This window comes from Falco rusticolus, chromosome 10 (assembly GCF_015220075.1).
Source record: "Falco rusticolus isolate bFalRus1 chromosome 10, bFalRus1.pri, whole genome shotgun sequence".
Lineage (NCBI taxonomy): Eukaryota > Metazoa > Chordata > Aves > Falconiformes > Falconidae > Falco > Falco rusticolus.
Window position 1 is genome coordinate 34,528,516 of NC_051196.1, and position 21,512 is coordinate 34,550,027.

The 21,512-nt window shown below is 41.3% G+C and overlaps 1 protein-coding gene across 2 annotated transcripts in view; it reads right to left on the bottom strand.

The window, feature by feature from the left end:
* The window catches only part of PTPRT (protein tyrosine phosphatase receptor type T), a 454,289-nt gene that overhangs the window by 100,650 nt on the left and 332,127 nt on the right, over window positions 1-21,512 (bottom strand). For both annotated transcript variants that reach the window (XM_037402826.1, XM_037402825.1), the window contains exons 10-11: window positions 17,698-17,899; window positions 13,767-13,869 (exon numbers count right to left, since the gene is read on the bottom strand). In XM_037402826.1, the coding sequence (XP_037258723.1) occupies window positions 13,767-13,869; window positions 17,698-17,899 (305 nt within the window). The remainder of the gene's footprint in view (window positions 1-13,766; window positions 13,870-17,697; window positions 17,900-21,512) is intronic.

Here is a 21,512-nt window from a genome sequence, read left to right on the forward strand (position 1 = left end):
TGCCTGTCCGCAAATCTAACCAGCTATTTAGACCAGACCCAAGTCTGGGATGTAGGATGTGCTTGAAGGTGAAGAGGCAGAGCTGAGGCAGAGCTTTCCATAAAGCATTCAGCATCGGCTCAGTGCGCTTTGGTATCCTGGCATGGTACTTTATCAACGATGTGAAATCTTCACTATACCCCTGATAACAGTAGGGTATGAAAACAAATATAATTTCTTTGTAACCTTACAGTGACCCCCTCCCCTGACTTATTAAACCTTAAAAGAAACAATGCTTCTGCAGCTTAGTACTCCCTCTGGACCAATTTTGGTACTAAATTTTCTTCATCATATCATATAAAGATTTAATATATTTTCATTTAATTTTAATATTTAACACATAAATGTATTATCAGTCACATATTATTTTCAATAATATTTTCTCCTGGGGAACAGAAGTAAGTGACAATTAGTACAGCTTGATCTCGCAGTGCATTTTTTAGCAGACTATTGTGAACAGGTTTTGTAGTTCACCTTACAGAGCAGGGGAACTCCTCATTTGTAGCTCAGTTACTTCCAGCATACTGTTTGACAGGCTACAGGAAATAAGACGGTACCAAACCGCAGTGGTTTCCTTATTAATGGTTACCTTAATACAAAGAACGAAGGACAAAGAGGAGCAAATGAAGTAAGGATAGAAAAGATACCATCTTCCAACAGCTGTGCCATCCCAGACTGATGGCATGTGGGGTGTCGCAGCTGGCATGGAGCTGGACACTGAACTGCCGTTGTTGCACCTATTCTATGGAATTAACAGATTCAGCACTTCTGAAAAGGCCATCCAAACCCCATAAAAATAAAACCCAAATGCTATCTGACAATCCACAAGACTTAATGCTGCACAGAGGTGAATAGAAGGCATCGGGTCCATACAAACAGGGTCAAAGGTACAATAATTTGGGAGGCCAACAACCAACTCAGCTTCTTTTCTCTTATTTACAGCACAATTGTTTTTAAGAGGCAAGCTCTTAAGACCACTGGAGCGTTGTCAGCATACTAGTTCATACCCTCAGCAAGCATCGCACAGAAGCCCCAGACACTGAGTGCTGATTTCCTACTGCAGAGCTCTGCAACAAACTTCAGAAAATAAATATAACTTCAGTCATCAAACACCAGGCCTGCCTGCTGGAAATGTTCACTGGAAATACACCCTCAGACCAGTTTCTCTGGATGTTATTTAAATACAGCAGTCCTGACACAAGCCAGTTTTCTCTCTTCTTTAAGTTAACATTCAAGTCACAAAATCTAGGTTACAGATATGTAACACTGGCTTTTTTATCATCTGGTTTTCCATTTAACTTCTGATCCCATCAAATTTGGTTAAGCCAATGTGAATATATTTGTATATATCCATAAAGGTTCATTGCTTTTATTCTGACAGCATGGAGCCATCTCCCAGGATACTGGATTGGGAAAGGGTTTGATGTGTTGCCTGACACCCACATTTAGAATTCAGATTAGCTATTGCTTGTTTTACGGCCAAGTTGATTTCAGTGATGCAAACTGAGACAGAAGAGTAGCGTCAACATCTTTATTTTTTCTTTCATAAAGGTATTGAAATAAAAGCCTAAATTCTGCCACATAAACAATAAGAAATAAAATAATGGGAAATCTGAGGAAATATAATGGGGATGGAAGCTGGAAATATCCTATAAAAATCGATCAGTACTCTATAAAGCTTACTCTAAAAACCCTGTGAAATTAGACAGTAAATGAGATCCTTCTTACAGTGCGCCTGCAGCCCTCCCGTGAACGTGCATAGAAGGGGTTTTGTAAAAAATGCAACGAAAACCCACTAAACTCTAAAAAAGATTTATAGAACATAAATCCCATGAAAATTTACAGGAACTAAATGGGTAATTGCCATGAAGCTTGATGCTGAGACTTGCTGTTTGGAGCACACACTGAGTCTCACAGTACTGCTTCCCTTTGGCCATAATGGCCAGTATTCCCTCACCAGGCTCCTCCTGAACCCTGGAATCCAACATTCAGGCACTCGGAATAGACTCCACAGACAGTTTCCAAGTCCAGAAAGTTTTCTGGGTTCAAACAGCTGGCCATATATTCCTGAGAATTGAGTTACCTGCTTCACATGTTACAAAATGTCACCCTTAATATCTTCAATAGCACCTTTAATCAGAAGCTCTGAAACTAATCTACAAAACATAATGAACTGAGTTTCACAGCCACCTAGGACGTACATGCAGGACCCAGTGCACTGTTCTGCAATTTTCTGTCTATTTAAGAACTGATTCGAAACCCATTAAAATCAATTAAAGATTGCTACTATTCCCATTACACTTTGGAGCAGCTCCATGCAGAATACGATACGCTGAAGTTAAGATTAGCTTTCAATAAACACTTTTATGCAGAAAACAGGGGGGAAAAAAAAAAAAAAGAGATTGTTCTGCGATGTCATCTTCTAGAACATGCTTGGCTATGTCACAGATTCAAAAGCTAGCCTGATATGAACACTGGGCTGCACTGTCATCAATCAGCTTGTTCGCATCTGCAAAGCATTCACAAAAATAAAGCTTATAATAGTGATGCTACTCAAGGAAATAGTCTCTCATATTGCGAAGTTATTCACACCAGATCCTTCATTTCAAAGTTATTTTTGTGTGTTCTTTTAACGTTCATATAAATTAACTCTTCTACTCAGTCACTGAAGTTGAAGAATACCAACAAAATACCCAAATTCAGCCAAATTTGTAAAAATGGCATAGAAAGAAGAGATGGCAATTACTGCCATTGCTATGAAATAAACCTGCTGAGATAGAGCCAATAATAATGTCATCCATTTAATCAAGAAGGTTGGTAAGAGTCTCTTCACATTTTCTTCTAATCTCATGTTCCGTTCGGTAGTCTGGATTTACTACCAAGGCATGCTATACCCTGAAATTAATGAAACAAAGGGTAGCGATTTCACACGGCAATTCTTTTATCGGTAAAATTTCAAGCTTTGTTAAATTTCTATAGTGATTGAAATGGGCTCTAGAAAACGAAAGTTGAAAGGCTGCATCCTCCCTGTATGGAAAAGAGGTATGGTCTCATATTCCCCCAATCAGTATCAGTAACTGTGATGAGCTACCCGTGGGACAGGCGGTGGCATCTATTTAAGGAATTGTGCACTGTGTCAAGCTTAAGAAAAAAGAAAAGCAAACTCAAAATATTAGTATTTGTAGAAAAGCATCCTACCAGCATCACTATATGAAATGCAATCTCTGGTCGGAATACTTTGCCTGAAATTTCTTTGCAGTCATACTGCAGCAACACATAAAATTCCTAGAACTGACTAAAAATTGAAAAAGCTATTAGAAAGCAACAGAGTTTTTGGTTTTGTTATTGTTGTTTGGGGTTGTTTTTGGTTTTTTGTTCTTTTTTTTTTTTTTTTTTTTCTGGGGGGTGGAAAAAAAGTGATAATGTAATGTCAAATGTAATGTTACACAGCCTCAGACCCTAGGTGTGTAGACTTTCATCCCAACAGATGTATAAACAGTGGCATGCAGAAAGCGCGATGAGTGATTTGCCTGGCATCAGGCAGTATCAGTTGTATGTAAACAAATCCCCACATTCTTGCACAATATACCTAATTCCACCCACCAGCCAAGTATGTTCTGCCTAATGGAGTCTGGAGTTTCCAGCCTGAACATATGCTAATCCTACAGAGTCTTTCAAAAAGGCAAAATAACATAGAAAACGTCTTTGGGCATCACTAGAGATGTGACCTGCAGAGATGCAGGAGGAGCTGGGAAAAAGAGGTGTTCTGGAGACTGCCTCGTTCTTAAAACTGCACAACACAAAAGACTCAACAGGTTGTCAAACTTCCACAAACACCAGTAGTGACGCTGTGCTAATAAGCAGGTACAATGACGAGTTAAATAAACAGCTGTGTGCATGTGTGTGCATCTAAATACCCATGTGTGTGCATATGTGTGTGCATTGATACATAAATACATATATTAAAATCGGTGCTTCAAACCTCACAATGTTCCACTCACCATTACCCTTCTATGAGCGACTAATGACCACGTCTTTCCAAGGAAGGACAACTACTGAAAGAAATCTAAAAATGCAAATATTCCCTTCTGGTTCTGAGCAAGTCTAATCATGGCTGCAGTGTCTGCGCACAACAAAAAGAAACATGGCCACATGCACAAAATCTAAGTAGTTGTCAAAAAGACAACTGTATTGACAGTCAGCATTTACTGACCAAAAAGAAGGATTTGTGTGCTTAAAAGCCCATTTTTTCCCAGCTGTGTCAGTTGGTCTAATAAAAGGTGCTATCCATGCTCAAAAAATTACCTTCTTTCTAGCTCAAAAAATTACCTTCTTTCTATACCCAGACCACCAGAACACTGGTACTGCATCTATTTACTTGTATTATTTATGCATCATTATTTTAAATGCTTTAAATTCTCTCAGTTTAATCTTCTTGGAAATAAACATTTTAAAAAAGAAAGAAAGAGGGAAAAAAAAAATAACCAGAGGGCATTTCAAAGCTCTGTGCTCCACTATCTCAACCATCTCCCCATAAGCCCGACCTGGCTTGCAACACAGATTAGACATAATAGCTGCTGCTCCCCAGCAGAACAGTCCCAGCCCCTATCTCTCCAGTTCAATGTTATTTTGTGCTGGCAGATTAAAGATAATGAGTGCAGACAGATACGGCTTTCGCTGCAACAGGAGCTAATGTTAGTGGCTTTGGAGGTGTTTTTTCCCTCCTGAGCCACCTGCCATCTGTTTGATCTACTAAAAAAACCCACCCCCAAACCCTCTTTTTGTTAATGTCGCTTGGCATTAAACAGGCATTGCTGACTGCGGTCTTATCGCCATCCTCGGTGATCGCTAGTTTAAGACCAGAAGGAAAATTCAAGGACATGGAAGAGCCAAAGTGGTTCTTGAACGACCTGCGGGGCAAGGAGAGACTATGGCACGTGCTTACTGCGACTGGCCGATACCTTCTGCCATGTCCTTCATAAAAGTGGTGGTTTGGACGAGGGGATGGGTGTATTTGCATAGATTCTCAGTCAGAATTAATTTGGGTATTTCCAATGGCTTCCATGAAACTAGGTCCATTTGGACACAGAAATAACCTAGTTTGGATTTCAAAGCTTTCTCTCCCTTTTCCACAACCCTAGCTACCAGACCACAGAGGGAAAACCCACACATAAGAATCTGATGTCTTTTTTTAAGAGAGAATACTAGAAAAAATATTTTTGTTGGTTTCTTCCTATTTTTTTTTTTTTTTACTCCCAACTAGAAGGCTTAGAAAAGCACAAGACAAAAAGAGGGAATGTGCTCTGTTTCTAAGCTCAGGACACACTTCATTACCAGTCAAGGCTCTGATGGTCGGGTAACAGTCTGCTTGCCGTTACACCATCCCTGTACAATAGAAAAGATGAGATCTCCTGGGTAAGGGCAATATAGATTTTCAGCACCTGAAGCTGCAGGCGTATCAGCCACATTCTTTCTACCTTTTCTGGACACTATGCTTTCCAAAAAGTGCAACATCATCATGCTTCTGACGCCAGGGAGAGGTCTTAAATGGAACTTTCACTACCACCTCTCCCACCCGGAATGAAGGAAAATTGAGGATGGAGAAAAGCCAGATGGAAAATCCTAAGGGTAAGGGCTTCCCTACAGCAATTTGCAGCTACTCTGTCATAATCTGTAAACATCTCTTACCCTCCACCACCACAGCGGCAATGGGGCAGATTTAAACATTAGGAAGTTGCATCTAATAATCCTGTAGTTCGCCAGCTCCCTTCAAAACTAAGCATTTTTTTTTTTAAAAACAAGAGAAACCATTACATATAAGGTGTATCCTTTGGCAGAAAACTCCCTCAAGCTGCATCAACATCAGCTCCTACAGTTACTTGGGGAACTGTCAAGCTGGGCAGCGAGGGATGTTGGCATTGCCTCCTCTTCTGTTTTGCTGTTTGACCTTTCCACGGGAAATACCGTATGTACTGCCTCTCTCCTCACCTGCCTCTTTTGCACCATGACTACTTTTAATTAAACCAGTCCTATTTCCCCCCTCCTTTTGCACACTAAGCAAATCCCTCACTAACTCCTAGCTCTGCCTTTTGCTTTGGAAAAGCGCTGTGCAAGGAGAACTGAAATTATAGAGAGGCAGAATAGCATCATGGCTGCAGAGGTTTATTCTTCTGAATAGTCTGGCTGCATTTATGATAATCCCTTCATTCCATCTGCAGCCCACGCACCGGTGCAGCAACCCCCTTTTCTAGTTCCAAGAAATTATGCATTCATTATGGAGGAAATTAACACCTCAAAGCAAACTATAATTAGGAATTCTTCAATTCGGTTTATGCTTTTTCAATTAGGCCCTCTATAATTTTAATCACGGGAGCATTAACATGTTTCCGGAATTTATATACCTGTAGTATAATTAAATCCTGAAATGCCTTAGTCTGCAACAGCAAAGCAGAGCTTACTCATCTGCCCTTTTATCGTGTTTTTGTGCTATTAGAGGTGCATTGAGGGGGACTTGCTAGCATAAACGCTGCAAGCCACATGCAACAGAAAAGAGCCCACTTGCCCTCCGAACTCATCATCCTTTCTCCTGGTAGAGGGGACTGTTGTTTGGATAACACTTGTGTGCTGCTTCTGAGGGGCGGACGTTTGCCAGGGACTTGTGCCCAGACTCATCCCATCTCATTTTCAGTATCTTAAGGAGCTGCTTCAATTAGGTAAATCATTCTCTGTGGTCCACAAAAAGAGCCAAGCTCCTTCCCGTGGGCTGCTCTGACCCTGAGTAGCTGTGGTCAAGCTCCGTCCAGCCCATCGAAGGGTCCGATCCAAGGGCTTTCACAGGCAAAAGGAGGCTTGGCAGTATGCCTCAAGATTCAGAGTTTCTAATTTAAATATTTTTATTTTTTTTTACAGTTTGCTATTACCCTTTTATCCTGTGATAACAAGGAAGGGGCGTATTGGCCCTGGGAGCTATGAAGCAAAGAAATGTCTTGGAAAAAGAAACCTTCACACTGGTAACCATGGGTTTGTCCTCCTGGTCCCTCATCTTACCACCCAACAGCTTGATGTGACACAACAGCCATCCATTTGTGATTCTCATCTTAAAGTTCAGACTTCATTAACCTTTTGATTGCTGGAATTTAATCTGACAGTTTATGCGGTCAGCATAAAATATTTATGCAAAAACATTCACTCCCCACTCAGTATCCTCAGGCCTTCATAAAACTAAAAAGTGTTAGCAAAAGCTTCATTGTAGAGCTAATAAAATGCTGCTTGACACAAAAGAATTGGCTTTATGTGTAATTTGATTGTTAAAATATTATCATTAAAATATAAGCAGATTTTATGGATTTCCTCTCCCATTTCTGCCTACTGCCAAAGCTCCCTGTGAAACAGTTAGTAAGACACGGCAGGTCACCCAGGCTGACAGAAGGGCTGTGTTTCTGAGGGCTGGTAAACGGGCAAATGCAGTTTTAGGGCCTTTTAAGGGACAGTATTCTCAGACTAACATACGCTGATCCAGTAAAAAAACCCGCATTGTCCTGTACCAGATGAGACAATAGACCCCAAATGGCCTCGCTCCTCACTTTTTAGGGCCAACACCTGACTCTTCAGGGGGAACTAAAAAAGCCTAGAAACATCCATTCAGCTAATTACGCTGTACTACATAAAAGGCTAAATATTCTTTCCTGATAATTATGGTTGTCACCTTGCATCCTGCTGCATCGCTGTATCTCCATTCTGCTTCTCTCCTGATAACAGAAGGCAAAGCACTTCTAAGATTCAGAATAACATCAAGAACTGCTGAAGTTGTCATGCATGATGTAAAGCCACCCTGCAACAACTCCAGCTGAAACGGAAGCATGTGCTCAGGCTCTGGCGAGGCTCTGGGCAGCTCACCAGGGTTTGGACATGCTGAGGAGGACAAGCCTGGCAATGCTTACCATGCAACTCCGCTCCAGTCCTTCTCGGTATCAAAATCATCACGCTAATCTATGCAGCTGCCATGATTCCATGCCTCTCACCCAAGTTCTCATTCTCTCTCATTCACACATTGTTAAAGAAAAAGCAGATCTGGTTAATAGCTAAGAGGAAAGAAACTCACTCATTTACCTTCAAACTCTGGCCTAAATTAAAGGCAGAGTGCCATGCGGGAGAAACCCAGCTTGAGTGATTTCAGAACAATATCCCTGAGGTATATTATAGGAGATGTTAATTAATACAGATAATTAGGCTTATAATATCAGAGGCCTAGATTGATAATCTCATTCCTCATTAGATACTACAAAATGAAAAGATCTAATGTGATGACTGTTTGCCCTGTATTCAATCAACCAAGTCATGTGATGCATACATTTGAATGCATTTAGAAAAAGCAAGCCAGGAGTTTTATTTTCCAGGTATTTATAACATGCCTATCAAGGCAGCTGAACTTTCAGAATTACCAAGGGCACATTAATTTGTTATGCTTCCCATAGCTTTCAACATTAGAACCTTTTTTATCGTTTCGCTGATCCTTGACTCCAGTCTTTATTTTCAAACACAAGGTACACTGCGTGGGAGTTTTAAGAACAAGAAATTGCCACCCTTTCTTGGCATTAATGAATTAATTATCAACATAAATGCCCGAGGCAAGCTTACATGATGCCACTAAGAAGCTGCAAAGCAGCGAGCTGAACAGCATCGCTCCCTATATAGCTATGGAGATCTATACACCGAAGCCATCACCTGTAAAATAAAACAAAACCCCCAGCAGATATTGCAGGTTTATAGCTTCTTGTCTCATTCCTCCTCCACCACAGAACCAAGGTCACTAGGCTTGTAGACCACTCCTTCACAAGGATGGAAAGAACTATTGTACATTAAAAACAAAATCTAAAGAAGGATGCTAGCAAGAGGGATATAGGAAATGTAAGCTCAGGATGAACAGAGGATGCCTGAAAACATAAAACACAAACACACACAAAGAAGAATTATCTGGAGATTAAAGTTATAGCCTATGGCTCCAGAGATTTTCAATTTCTACTTCGTTGCAGACAAAATGGAAGGCAAGTTTTATCTAGTCAAAGTCTCAGTTCTCCAATATAAAATGGAAGCAATACCAGTCCAGAAAATTTTCATTTGTTACTATGTGTAGGAATTTATAAGTACACAGATACATCAAGTGGGATTGTTTGCTTGGAGAATAGCTTGGGCACAAAACCAGAAAAAACCATCGTTCTTAGGTGTTCTGTTAAATAACACTACAGCTGTTTTCTCTGCATTTGTTTAGCATCACGTAGACCAAAAATATTTCCTTTATTTCATGCTTGGAAGACAAAGAATCGGATGATAATACTCGAGTAACATGGGGCTTGGTTCATATAAATTAATTTCTCCTACTGGCTGGCTGTTGATGGCAAAATATTTGTTTCACCTTTACTCAGTACTTCTAAATATATTTAAAATACTTAAACTCCCATTCTCCTATTTAGATTTACCTATTTCCTTTAAGATGTACATTTAATAAACTAACCCTTCCTTCCTCACCACCAAAGTGATTACAGGCATCTGACCGTTGCATGCACAATAGATGACTCTTACCTGAATATATTTCTTCAGGATCACTTACACATGCTACTTACACTGCAAGCATATATATATATATTTTTTCCCCAACAACTTCTGTATGCATTAAGGAAGGTGCAAAGATTAAATACCTCTGTCCTAATAATACTGATATTTAGCACAGTACAGGGGTCAGGTGGCTAAACCTCAGAGAACGGCAGGAAGATAGGGAGATTAAATTCATCTTTTTTCCAACAAAAAAGTTCTCCACTGTCTGACAGCCCCCAAAACAATTGCAAACTCTTCTCTGAAGTCCTTCTACAGTGTCCTACAGCTCCCCTACACAGAGCAGCATATCGACAGGGCAATCACACCTAAGGTGAGCTTTTCTTTAAACTCTGAAATCCTCAAAACTAATACACGCTCTGGAAATTTGATGCTCTCCATAACAGTAATATAGGTAGATTGATAGAACCAACCACATGTTAATAAACCAGATGGACTTTCAAACAGCCAACACAGAAAAACCAGCCCAGTGGACATGTCACCGGGATAAAATCCCTCACAGTGGTATTTCCAAGCAGTGAATGGGATATAAATTCTCAAATAGAGGTCTAAAGATGTCATATGTGAATAATCTATGAAGGGCTGACTCAGCCCTCCCGACAATAACAGATTCAAAGGCAGAACTATCCTCAAAATCACATTGGAGATTTTCAGGGAAGAGTTGAAGAGTAAAGATTGAGAACACTTGCATTCTTCTTTCCTCTTCTGAATCTATTATAGATGAATGTCAGTCTCCAGCAAATCAATCATAGCACCATTCACAGGTTTTAGATTGATATGAGAACACCTAAAAGTTATTTTTAAAGGGCAACATGAAGTCAAGCTCTGCAGGTTATACCATGGAAAATAAAGGCAAGAATGAAATGCCTTCGCCACAAGGGAGAATATTTATGCCGGCAGAGGCTTCATCTTTATTTTGGCAATAGGCAAAATAGATCAAAGAAGATCTAAGTTTATATTATTCCTATTAGATCATATGAAAGTGTCTTCATTGTTATCTATAGATTGTTAATAATGCCGAGTTTGTGATCGTTAGTTTTATAAACAACTTAATTAAAGTTATTTATCATGAACACTGGGGAACATCAGAAATGTCTTAATGTTGAAAGTGACTTTGGCTTTGGTGTACATGCATTTCAGATGAATGGAAATCCAACGCCTCTTATTTTAAATATTCTACAATATTCCTCTAAAAATGCTCTTGCAGACCATACTCCATCTGTATGCTGCTCAGACTACAGCAGAACGAAAAGACACGAGACAAAGTCACATAACTATCTTACGTATAGATTCTAGTTTACAGTCACACCCCTACATGTACTCCAACTCACCATCCCTAGCATACAAGAGGAAATATTAAGAATAATTATTGTATAGTACTTTTTTTTCCATCTTCATTTTGGGAGGACTATAGTAAAAACACAGAGGCCCTGCACAGCAGGAACTGTCAGGTTGATGAGATGAGGGGTCAACCTATTCCTGCACAGTGAATATCAGAGGTTTTATAAAACGTTGTGAGGAAAAAAAAAAAAAACCCAACCTATTCCAGACTACTTTCAAGTATCTTTTCAAACCCATCTCAGGCAGGCTGGGATAGGAAAGGTCAGCATGAAAAGGGAAGGGATCTAGGAAAGCGTGGCCACATCTGGAAGGGAGGGCAGGAGATCAGCACACTGCACTGTGCGGGATCCCCCCGTCACCTCCACGCCACCTCGCTGCTCCCACCGAGCTTTCCCAGTCACTTGTCTCAAATCTGCATTTGCATTAATGCCTTCAGTAACTGAACAGAGCCCAGCATCACACTAAGAGGGGCTCTAAGTCACTTAAGTTTGTATCAGAATTTTAATGCGTTTTGAAAATCAATTGTATTATATTTAATTGAGAAGAATGGAAAATACTATACTTGTAAAGGAGAAATAAAACACATGCACCAAAAGTTAGAACAGCTAACCAGACAACAAGAAAGAGGATTCATTGGATCCCAACTAGAACACAAAAAAAACCACCGAGGAGGAAAAAACACCTAATTCTTGTGTGTTAAGAGTGTCACAAGCAGTTCACAGTATGTTTTCTCCTAATCTGATGAGTGCTGTTGAGGCCTCCAAGGGAATGCTACCTGCTTTTGGATATGGCATTTCCAGAGAATTTACGCAAATTGGAGAGTATGCAGAGCAGACTGAAAGGAAAGGGAAGAGGCTGGGAAAATCCAGAGCTGAAGTAACTGGATTTGTTGAGGCTAGACTTAAAACAATCTATATGGTTACACAGGGAAAGGTATTCACACATTCATAGTTAATAAAAAGCTAAAATTCTCACCAAGATGCCCTCCCCCTTGCCCTCCTCATCCATTCTGGTTTTCCTACCCACGTCTGTACATCAATGAAACAGCCGTCTAAAAAGAAGTAATCTTATCACTTAGATGTGGCATATAAATATTGCACACTCTGCAAATGTGTGTGTAACAGCCTACAATGCAATTAAAAGAAACCAGAGTGAAAATTTATAAAAATCTCTACCAAATCATCTACCAGATGCATTTGCTGGAAAAGACATTGTTCACTGAATGCAGTTAAAGTATAGTAAATGGACTTCGAGAAAAATCACAAGAGTTTTCAATAAAAAGACAAAATAGCAACACTTTTAAGACAGCAGGTGGTAAAACGAGATACAGGAATGTTCCCCCATATAAAGAAATAAAACAAAACAGAGCTGTGTGATTTTACTGCTCTTTTCCAGCAGAAAAACATCCCTAAAGGACTCAGCAAACAGGCTTCTAAATTTGCTCATATGGAGTAGCAGAGATTGAAAAGGAAACTTTAAAATACGTTACTCAGAAAAAAACAGAAAAGGATGGTGCTATGTCTTAAAGAGCAGATTTTTTTCCTTCAGAGTATCAATGCTTGTTGGGGGAACCCTGTGACACAGGGTGGGCCACCAACAAGATAGTCTGTTAGATCAGGCAGTTTACTGCCCCTGAATACCTAGTGGGGCATCCTTCAGAAGCACTAAGAACCTGTCAGTGGGGTGTAGAAACCCAGGTCCTTCTGAAGGAAGGGGCTACGGGTTTTTAAAATACCACCCACAGGAAAAACTTGAGGAGTCTCTTGTCAAAACTGGAGGTAGAAGCCTGAAGAGCCTACCAGGAGGCCACAGCTCCTGGATACCCCCGCAAAGCAGCAGCCACAATTTTTATCGTAAGCAATTCCAGTTCATGCTGTCAGCTGAGGAGGCTGCGGGATGAATGACCAGCTGGCACTCCTGCCACCGGCTGATAAGGCACCGCCAGCTCGGAAGGGAGGTCTGTTCGAGTGTGCTGCTGCTTTCGCCGTGTACAAACTCACCCGGACAGAAGACAGCAATGAAGTACAGACCTTACAGACCTCCGAGAGTCGTGTTTCCACAGTCAGGGAGAGATCTGCAGCTGTGTCCCATTCCAGCACCTCATCACTAAGAATGGGAGGCATCTCAGAGGCAGTCAGCAATGCTTTCTGCAAGGTCCCCACTCTATTCCACAGCTCCCTGCCCCTTAAACCTCTCCTCTGCCAGTGGAAACTGCTTACCTAAAGCTTGCGAAGCCTCGCTGAACCAGGGTGCATCTTTTCTGGACTAGATCACTGCTTCATTCCACACCCAGCCAGATTACAACGTGAAGATGTGGTGAGTGCGGTTAGATCCAGAATCTGAGCGAACGCATCCCGCAAGCATTAAAGATCATTGGGGCATTCGTACGATAGTTACAAAAAGACCTTGTACATCATGGAAGAGAGGGCAGGAGATGGAGACCTGAAGCCTCCACCTTTGGATGGCAATGCTCGGTGCACAGAGCAGCACGCACTGCTGTGCTGCCGCGCTGCAAAGGCTTCTGAAGTGATGCTGAAAGGGTAATAACCCCGTGCAATGCTATCAGCAATCCTTCCCGGAGGTCAACAGCAGGAGGCAAGTAGGTTGAGGCGTTTATAAAAGGGAACTGTGAAAGGCAGAATCAACAGCAGAGTTGGCCTTTTAGTCAGCGTTCACTTTCAGCAGCTGCATTATCAGATGAGAATGAGAGAGGCGTGAGTGAAGCCTGGGGAGGAAGGAGAGAGGAGAACTGTGAAAAGAGAAGACAAAACACCTACCTGACAGGTGCTCCCCGGGACTGAGCAGGCTTCAGCATAACCGTGATGGTAGTATCAGTCTCGTTCAGGGGGGAGTCCGTGTCGTATTCTGGCATCGATGGTGCTACAGCAGAACGAAGAGCAACATATTATTATACACCAGTTACTGCCTTTGGTAGTGATGGCAACGCAATAGGAACATTTCTTGGAGACCGTTTAACATCTCTCAAATGAAACATCAAAATACTTCCCAATGTTACGGCCAAAATTGTAAAAACCACTTAACTATTTGTACACTATTTTCCTATTAAAATTAAACAGGAATTGGATGCCCAAATCTTCAGACAGGCTTTGAAAATCCTGTCTTAAATTTTTAAGACCTAGTAATCCTTTGAGATGGGATCATTCCTTTAGTTTTAAAGGTGAAGAAAGAAAACTGCATGGACATTATAAAAAGACCACTCAGGATGAGTGAAATCAGTGGCAGAGCTAAGAACAGCACCCAGGAAACCTGGCTCTTGCTCACTGTTCTGGACATTGAATTAGACCTCTCACATCTCAGGGTTTTTAATACATAGACTTCAGCTGTCTCCCTGATAGGCTGGAGGGTGTGTTATAAAGCACGAAAGATGAAAAGAGAGAAGCACCAACTAGGCAGGTTATCTTAGCACTCGAATCCATGACATTTTACCCCAGTGCTTTAGTGATGCTGAATCAACATGCAGCGGGCTGGTACGGCTTCCAACAGTGTACTCGGGCATTACCCAGCCATGGTACCACCATCGCTTCGCTGAAGTGTTCCCCAAAGCAAAACAGAAAACACTGTATATTCACACTTAACCAAAGTCTACTTTCTGCTTCTGCTTTGTTATCTTCTGTTAGGATCATTTCATGAAAATAGGATAGCTTTCCTAAGCAAAAATATTTCACTTATTACTTCTTCTTTCCCCAATAGCAAACATCCGTTTGGGACAATTTTTACTGTAGAAAAACTGAAGAGATCATGAGATCAGAGCAGCATCAAATTTATTCCAAAGATGCAAGTTTTGTTGAAATATCTTTAAAGGATAAAGCAAACAGAAGAATTCACACAAATAGTTCATCTGTAACTCACAAGGACAAGCTGCATCACGGGGGACCCCATATTTAATCCTCTCACAGTGATTTCCACTGTAATCCTGTTTACAATCAGAATTTTTATCTAAATGCCTGAAAACCGCCAAGAATGGTGGTTGCTATTATCAGCTCAGCTACTGACTTCCCTGTCAATAAGCTGGCAATGAGTTCAGAATGAATGCCAATTCCTTAACGAGGATTTCTCTGAAAAAGGTGCTCTGCTTCAAGGGGAAGCAGTGTGAGTCATTTAAAGAAGATGCATGTCACCAGTGGTCTTCTATACCAGAGATCACCATATCTGCTGGAGATGCCACAGCAAGATAAGTGCCAGCCCTGACCAGAGCTACAGCACATGGCAGCACTACAAAAAGGTCGCAGGGCCAGTTCGGACACCAGGAACAGGCTGGGCTCTGCCTTTGTAGGCTCCATCATCCTTCTTAAAGCAGCTTCTTCTTGCCCAGTGGTGCTGCACTGGTGCCAATAAATTGTTTCTGATATGCTAGCTCGGGTGTCTAGAGGACTGGGGCACCTGTGCTGTGGAGACAGGGTGAGAGAGTTGGGGTGGCCCAGCCCGGAGAAGGGAAGGCTCTGGGGAGACCTTAGAGCGGCTCCCAGTGCCTAGCGGGGCTGGCAAGGAAGCTGGAGAGGGGCTTTTTACAAGGGCCTGTAGTGCCAGGACAAGGGGGTGGCTTTAAGCTGAAAGAGGGGAGATTAGGTTACATGTCCGGAAGAAATTCCTCACTGTGAGCGTAGCGAGGCACTGGACCAGTTTGCCCAGAGCAGCTGCGGTGCCCCGTCCCTGGCAGTGCCCAAGGCCAGGCTGGACGGGGCTTGGAGCAGCCTGGGCTGGTGGCAGGTGTCCCTGCCCACGGCGGGGGTTGGAACTAGGTGATCTCTAAGGTCCCTTCCAACCCACGCCAGTCTATGATTCTCTGTCTCCTGGCTGTGCATGAGACCTGTTTAGCTATCTCCTCTGTAAAACACTGCACCTGCCCCAGAGAATTTGCAATCTTACTTACAGACACCATATAGTCAAGAACTAAACGCAAGAAACATACATCTTGGCAGGACTAGCTAATGGTACTGCGTGTAATTTAGCAATCAGAGACTGTATTAGACACAAGACACTGAAATAAGATATAGTAGTTTTCTTGTGTTCTCAACATGGGACAGTTGTGTAGTACCTCAATAAAATGACAATTGGCAGCGATGTCTCTAAAACAGCAAGCATTGCTCATCAATTTAATGCCTGTTCTGCAAGATCCCGCTCCTGCCCAAAGAGAAATCCCTAGGAATTGTGCCATTTAATTATGACTAAGAGAAAAACAAGTGTGTCCATATAAACATATACACACACATTGCTACAGCACAGATGACTTTTCATATTAAAATCTTTATAGTCTTACAAGGACATTCCAGTCAATGCAAAAATCCTTCTTCTCTCTACTAACCTTGGGATTGCCTCTCAGAGCAAGTTTAACAGTAATTTCCAAATTACATGTGTAGGACTGACGGACTGACCATGCAATGAGATAATCGAATGTCAGAGACTACCCAAATGCCTGCATGGAGTCTGTGCCTACCTACTGTGAATCAGGTGTTTGGAAGGTGGAAAAAGAAAAAAGAAAAAAAAAGAAAAAAGGAAAAATGTACAATAAGCCAAGATTGGTGTGCATACAGCTAATAATCACACAGGCTTTAACACAATTTAAGCACTCACTGAATAATAAAATGCAAAGAAACTGAATCAGAGAGAAAAAGCACTGCCATTTACTGTGCTATTTTATTTCTCTGGTAACAAGTGAATACAGTGCACGCTGTGCCTTCCCTTAGCAGTAGGGCTGCATAAACCCTAACAGTCCACAGAGCTGTTAGGGCAGTTAATGGCTTTGCTTCAAGTGGCTGAGACACCAGCTTCTGCACTAAATGTTAATGGTCCAATCCCCGCTGATGCCTAGTGGAGGGAACGGATACCTTTTGCTTCCTTAAAATTCACACTGTCACTTACTACTAACAACTTATTTTATTAAACCGATTTTGAAATAGGGCAATGGAAAATATGCACTGTAGTGCACTCTTTTCCACGGCACCCAGCCATAATTTCAAGCATTACAAGTGTCCTGGATGTGCCAAACTTTTATTTTGGCTTTACTGAAAACACAGTTAAGGTATTCCAAAAACTGACAGTTTTAAACTGTTAGAGAACCTACTTTAGTGCTATCAATTAAATGTTGAAATTAAAATCTATATTTGTCTGCCCAATATCATCTCTACCATCCCTTTATCCATCTTTTTATTTTGATAGCTAGCCTAAGTTTCCTTTTTTTCCCTAGAGAAACTTGCACCTTCTCTTTGCCGTGCCTCCTGATTTTAGTGCCTTTCATACACTTGTCTACCTCAAGCCCTCACTCTGCCCTTAGAAAGAAAACATAAACCCAGCTTTTCTCCTTTAGTCTCCTTGCACTATTAATTCAATTACTTTGTTACATCCATTTTTGTGCATTGTGAAAATAAAAGTCACACTACTGAAGGAGCTTCCCCAGCCATGCAGAAAATACCAGCAATTATTATAGGGATAGTTCATTTGTAGAATTAACAAAGGCTCTCATTTTTAATGTTCCACAAAGGTGCTTGTGGATATTTTAAGACGCCCACAGATTAACCACTGCGTTTGTAACCCACACACGCAGCGATACAGGATTGTGGTCGTTTGAAAAAATTGCCCTATGAAACTATGAGACACTAAGCTAAAGACCTTTTTATCGTTTTATGCATCAGCTGCAGGGTCTAAAGAATGAATCCTTCTAAATTTATTTTCTCTTCTCCAAAGCAGTACCTGAAATCTTAGTTGCAATCCGTGTTGTGATGGGTGGCCCAAAGCCCTTGACTGTGCTGGCTTTGATGGTGAATGAATACGTAGTCCCTGGGTATAATCCTACAAAGAGGTGATGTGTTTCATTCCTTAGTTTGAAGACTTTCCCTCTTTGGCTGGACAGGTCAGCACTGGGATCCAGAGACCCAACGGCCTTGTATGTAATCTGCAAATGAAGAACAAGGACAAGGTGATAAGGGGCCTTCTGCACCTGGCCTTTCCCCGCTCCCCGATTTTGTCATCTCTTGAGGCTAGACACTGAAAATACCATGACAGATAGTATTTCAGTATCTCTGGTGACTGGTTCTGTATTTGGATGCTGTCAAACAAACATGACAATATTTTCCAAGGCTCTACTTAGGGAAAATACTAATTTCTTCTCGCCACTAAAACCTCAGCATGTGTCGGTTTAAAACAAAAGCTGCAAATAATTGCTTTTTGTTCCAAAACTCAGAACTTTTGCAGCCAAACCAGAGCACACACAGCACAACCAGCAGAATTTTCATGAGAATTTCCCATACAATCCCCCAGAGCATACAAAAACTTTTGGTGCAAACAGGCATACATTTTCTATCAAGTATTATATTTTTTTTCTTCTGGCAAATGGTCTTCTCATAAGGCTGCTGAAAACAATGGGAGCCTTTTACTGACAACAGAAATTTTGGAAGTCTTTTTCTGTGCTAAAGAGACCAGACCAAAATGAAATTGGATGTTTAAATGAAATAAGTATCACCAAGTCTTTAGACAAAAGCCCTTCTCTTCTTCTCCCCTGTGCCTGTAAGCCAGCTTTGGGTACCATTTCCCTCCCCCTGTTCCGCGCTTATGGCAGGTTCACACGTGGTCCCATGCCTGGGGAGGGGGGGGGGGGGGGGTTGGTTGGGACTGTGAGTCAGCAGGGTTACAGACCTGGAGAGCCGCTCGCGAATACACATGCAGCTGGTGCTAACACACCTCTAGAGGAATCTGAGCTGAAAGCACACCTTCGAAATGCTGCTCGAGCTGCATTACGCTTACCCATGGCATCCCTGCTCATATACAGATACCTGCGAGTAAAACTCATGACTTATTTACCAGCCAATTCCTTGCCTGCGTTCCAAATTCAATCCAAAAGGCAGCTCAATTTCAATGGAGCTGTCAATAAAATATAACGTGCTCCACTGCTCTCCTAACCTTTCCTGATATTATGGGATCCTCGCTTATTTGTAATGAAACACTATGAATAAATCAATGTATGTTAATACACGATGTCTTTAATTTTTTATGAGGGACTCCACAAGAATCTAATTCCCAGCTTTGCTGAAAGAGCCTTTGAAAACTTGTAAGTCACTTGCTTTATGACAGGAGGGAAAGGTTACATTCTGAGGAAAAATAAATATACAATGTTTAAAAAGGTGCAGTTTGATAATAACAGGATAAATAAGAGACAGAGACTGATGCTCTTGACATGAAAGAAGGGTGTGACTGTGTCAATCCTATTATTTGGACAGAGAAGAACAATTTAGAGCTGACACCCAAGACAAGGCAGTGTAATGGAGAAGGGCCATGAATTTAACTAGTCCTACAGGGCAGTAAGAAATTACAAAAGCAGAACTCTTAAAGGAATTATAACTAAGAAAGCTTGCATATGATTTTATTGAAAACCCACTAATTTCTCCAGGAATTACAACCAGTTTTTAAATTTTTATTACTTGCTAGAAACCTGAGAGAGATCCCACAATGGTCATCAAAACAAACAAAAAAAATTAAATACAGGGAGGAGAAATCTTTACACTCAGTCCTTTTCCTAAGGTGAGGTGAGGACCATCCAATGTGGCATGTTATAGGACAATATTTTAACAGTTTAAGAACTGTTTCTTAAACTGATGGTTGCATCAAGGTGCTTCAAGGCAAAGGAATCTGTAAAAGCACCATTTAGAGTTAGAGCAAGCAACAAACACATTAAATTAAGAGTCACGACCCAGTGATTGTCATACAAAAATCCAGAAAGAAAAATGCATTTAATCCAGTTGGTAGGAATGAACAGATGTAATCTGTGTGCTCTATTTGCAAATCAAGTGCTAAAGAAATAGCAATTCTATAAAATTCTGAGGGGGAACCAGCAAAAATAGGAGTTTGGGAAAAAGAAAGAGAATTTCCTACTGCTGGGCCACTGAAAACTGCACTCGCAGGATGTCCAGGTAGCAGTCTATGCAAATTCAGTGGTATTTCTTTTCAAGCACATTAAAGAGGAGGCTATAAATGTAAGTGGAAGACGCACTTCTCCTTGATCTCTGTATAAATAAAAGTATTCATCTACCTTCACCACTTCTAAAATCACTACAAAAACTTATTTTTCTTCATTAAAAGAACTATCGCCTGAAGGCAAATAGAGCCAGAAAAGCTTTCAAGAGGGGAAAAAAAAAAGTCACTGATTTAAAAAAGAAAAACAAAACAGTCTATTTCTTGTTGGCTATAGCAGAGAATATGAGTACACGGGACCGTAACACAACCTGGGTCAACCATGAGAAGTGGAGAAGGAGAAAACTGTTCTTGAGAGAGTGTGTCCATGATTTGAGATTGTAGAGTGGGTCAATTTTCAGAAAGACTGCTTTCTCAGAGCAGACTTCAGTATTTCCCAAATTTTTTTTTTTTCTTTTTTTTTTTTTTTTAGGATATATAAGCTACAGTAAAGAGAGACTCGTGGCATAGCCAAACTGTGAGATTACTGTTTCTGCAGTGGAGACTCTGTTCCAATAGATATGAACCCTGTTACACCAAGTAATGTGCAGACATTCAGAGAAAGCAATCCTTGTCCCCAAAACACAGCATTGTAATACGTGAACAGTACCTGGATGCAACACAAGAGAACAGAAAAACAACAGAACAAAATTGTGCGCATGGTCCCGTTTCATTCAGTCCATAAGCAGAAACATTCATGGGACTGTTGAGCATAACGGTGCCCTCAGATACAGCCAGTTACCAGCTTACGGCTCTCATCAGTCAGCATCGAGCTCTTCTCTGCTTTCTGCAAGAGCTCAGAATGATTGAAGTGGTGAGGAAGATATATACGGGCACTGCCAGGAGAGCCTACGGGCTGTGCGCCCACCTCTGCTGCCTTTTGTCATGGCCATGATAAGCTGACATTCTCTGCGTCTCCATTTTGCCATTTATAAAAAGAGGGCTATTACATTCCTCTATATATATATATTATTTTTTTTTTGTGTGGTTGAGGAATTAAACATTTGTGTGTGTGTGTGTGTGATTGAGGAATTCTATGGATTTCTGCAATTGCTGAGTGCTAATGGTTAAGCACCAAACCCACAGGTGAAACAGGTGAAGTAACCCTGAAAACAGAGCCCTCTGTTTGGAAAAGGAGGCAAACTCTCTTCCAGCTCAGGAAAAACAACTTATGTTTCTCTTCCAAGTGAGATATCTGTTGTCCCTTAGATATTAGTGCTACCCCAAAGTGTGGATTAACACCTGAGAGCTCTGTCTCTGTTCCTCTATGCCCCCCAGCACAGCCACAGCAGCTGTGACCAGCTGCAGTCCCCCTGCCCCCCCCCCCCCCCCCCCCCAGGCTCCCATCCAGCTCTGCAACGGTTCTTACAGCCAGCATCACCTCCATTGACTGAAGGTGTTCGTATTTCTTCACTGGAATAACTGGGAAGTGCTACGCCCTATGCATTCATGTGTATGCATGTCTCTGTGTCAGATTTCTCCTACAGAAAGAAAAAAGTGCTGTAATATATCACTTATAAGTTGGTTCTCAGCTATAAATGTATCAAATTATATCCAGGTGA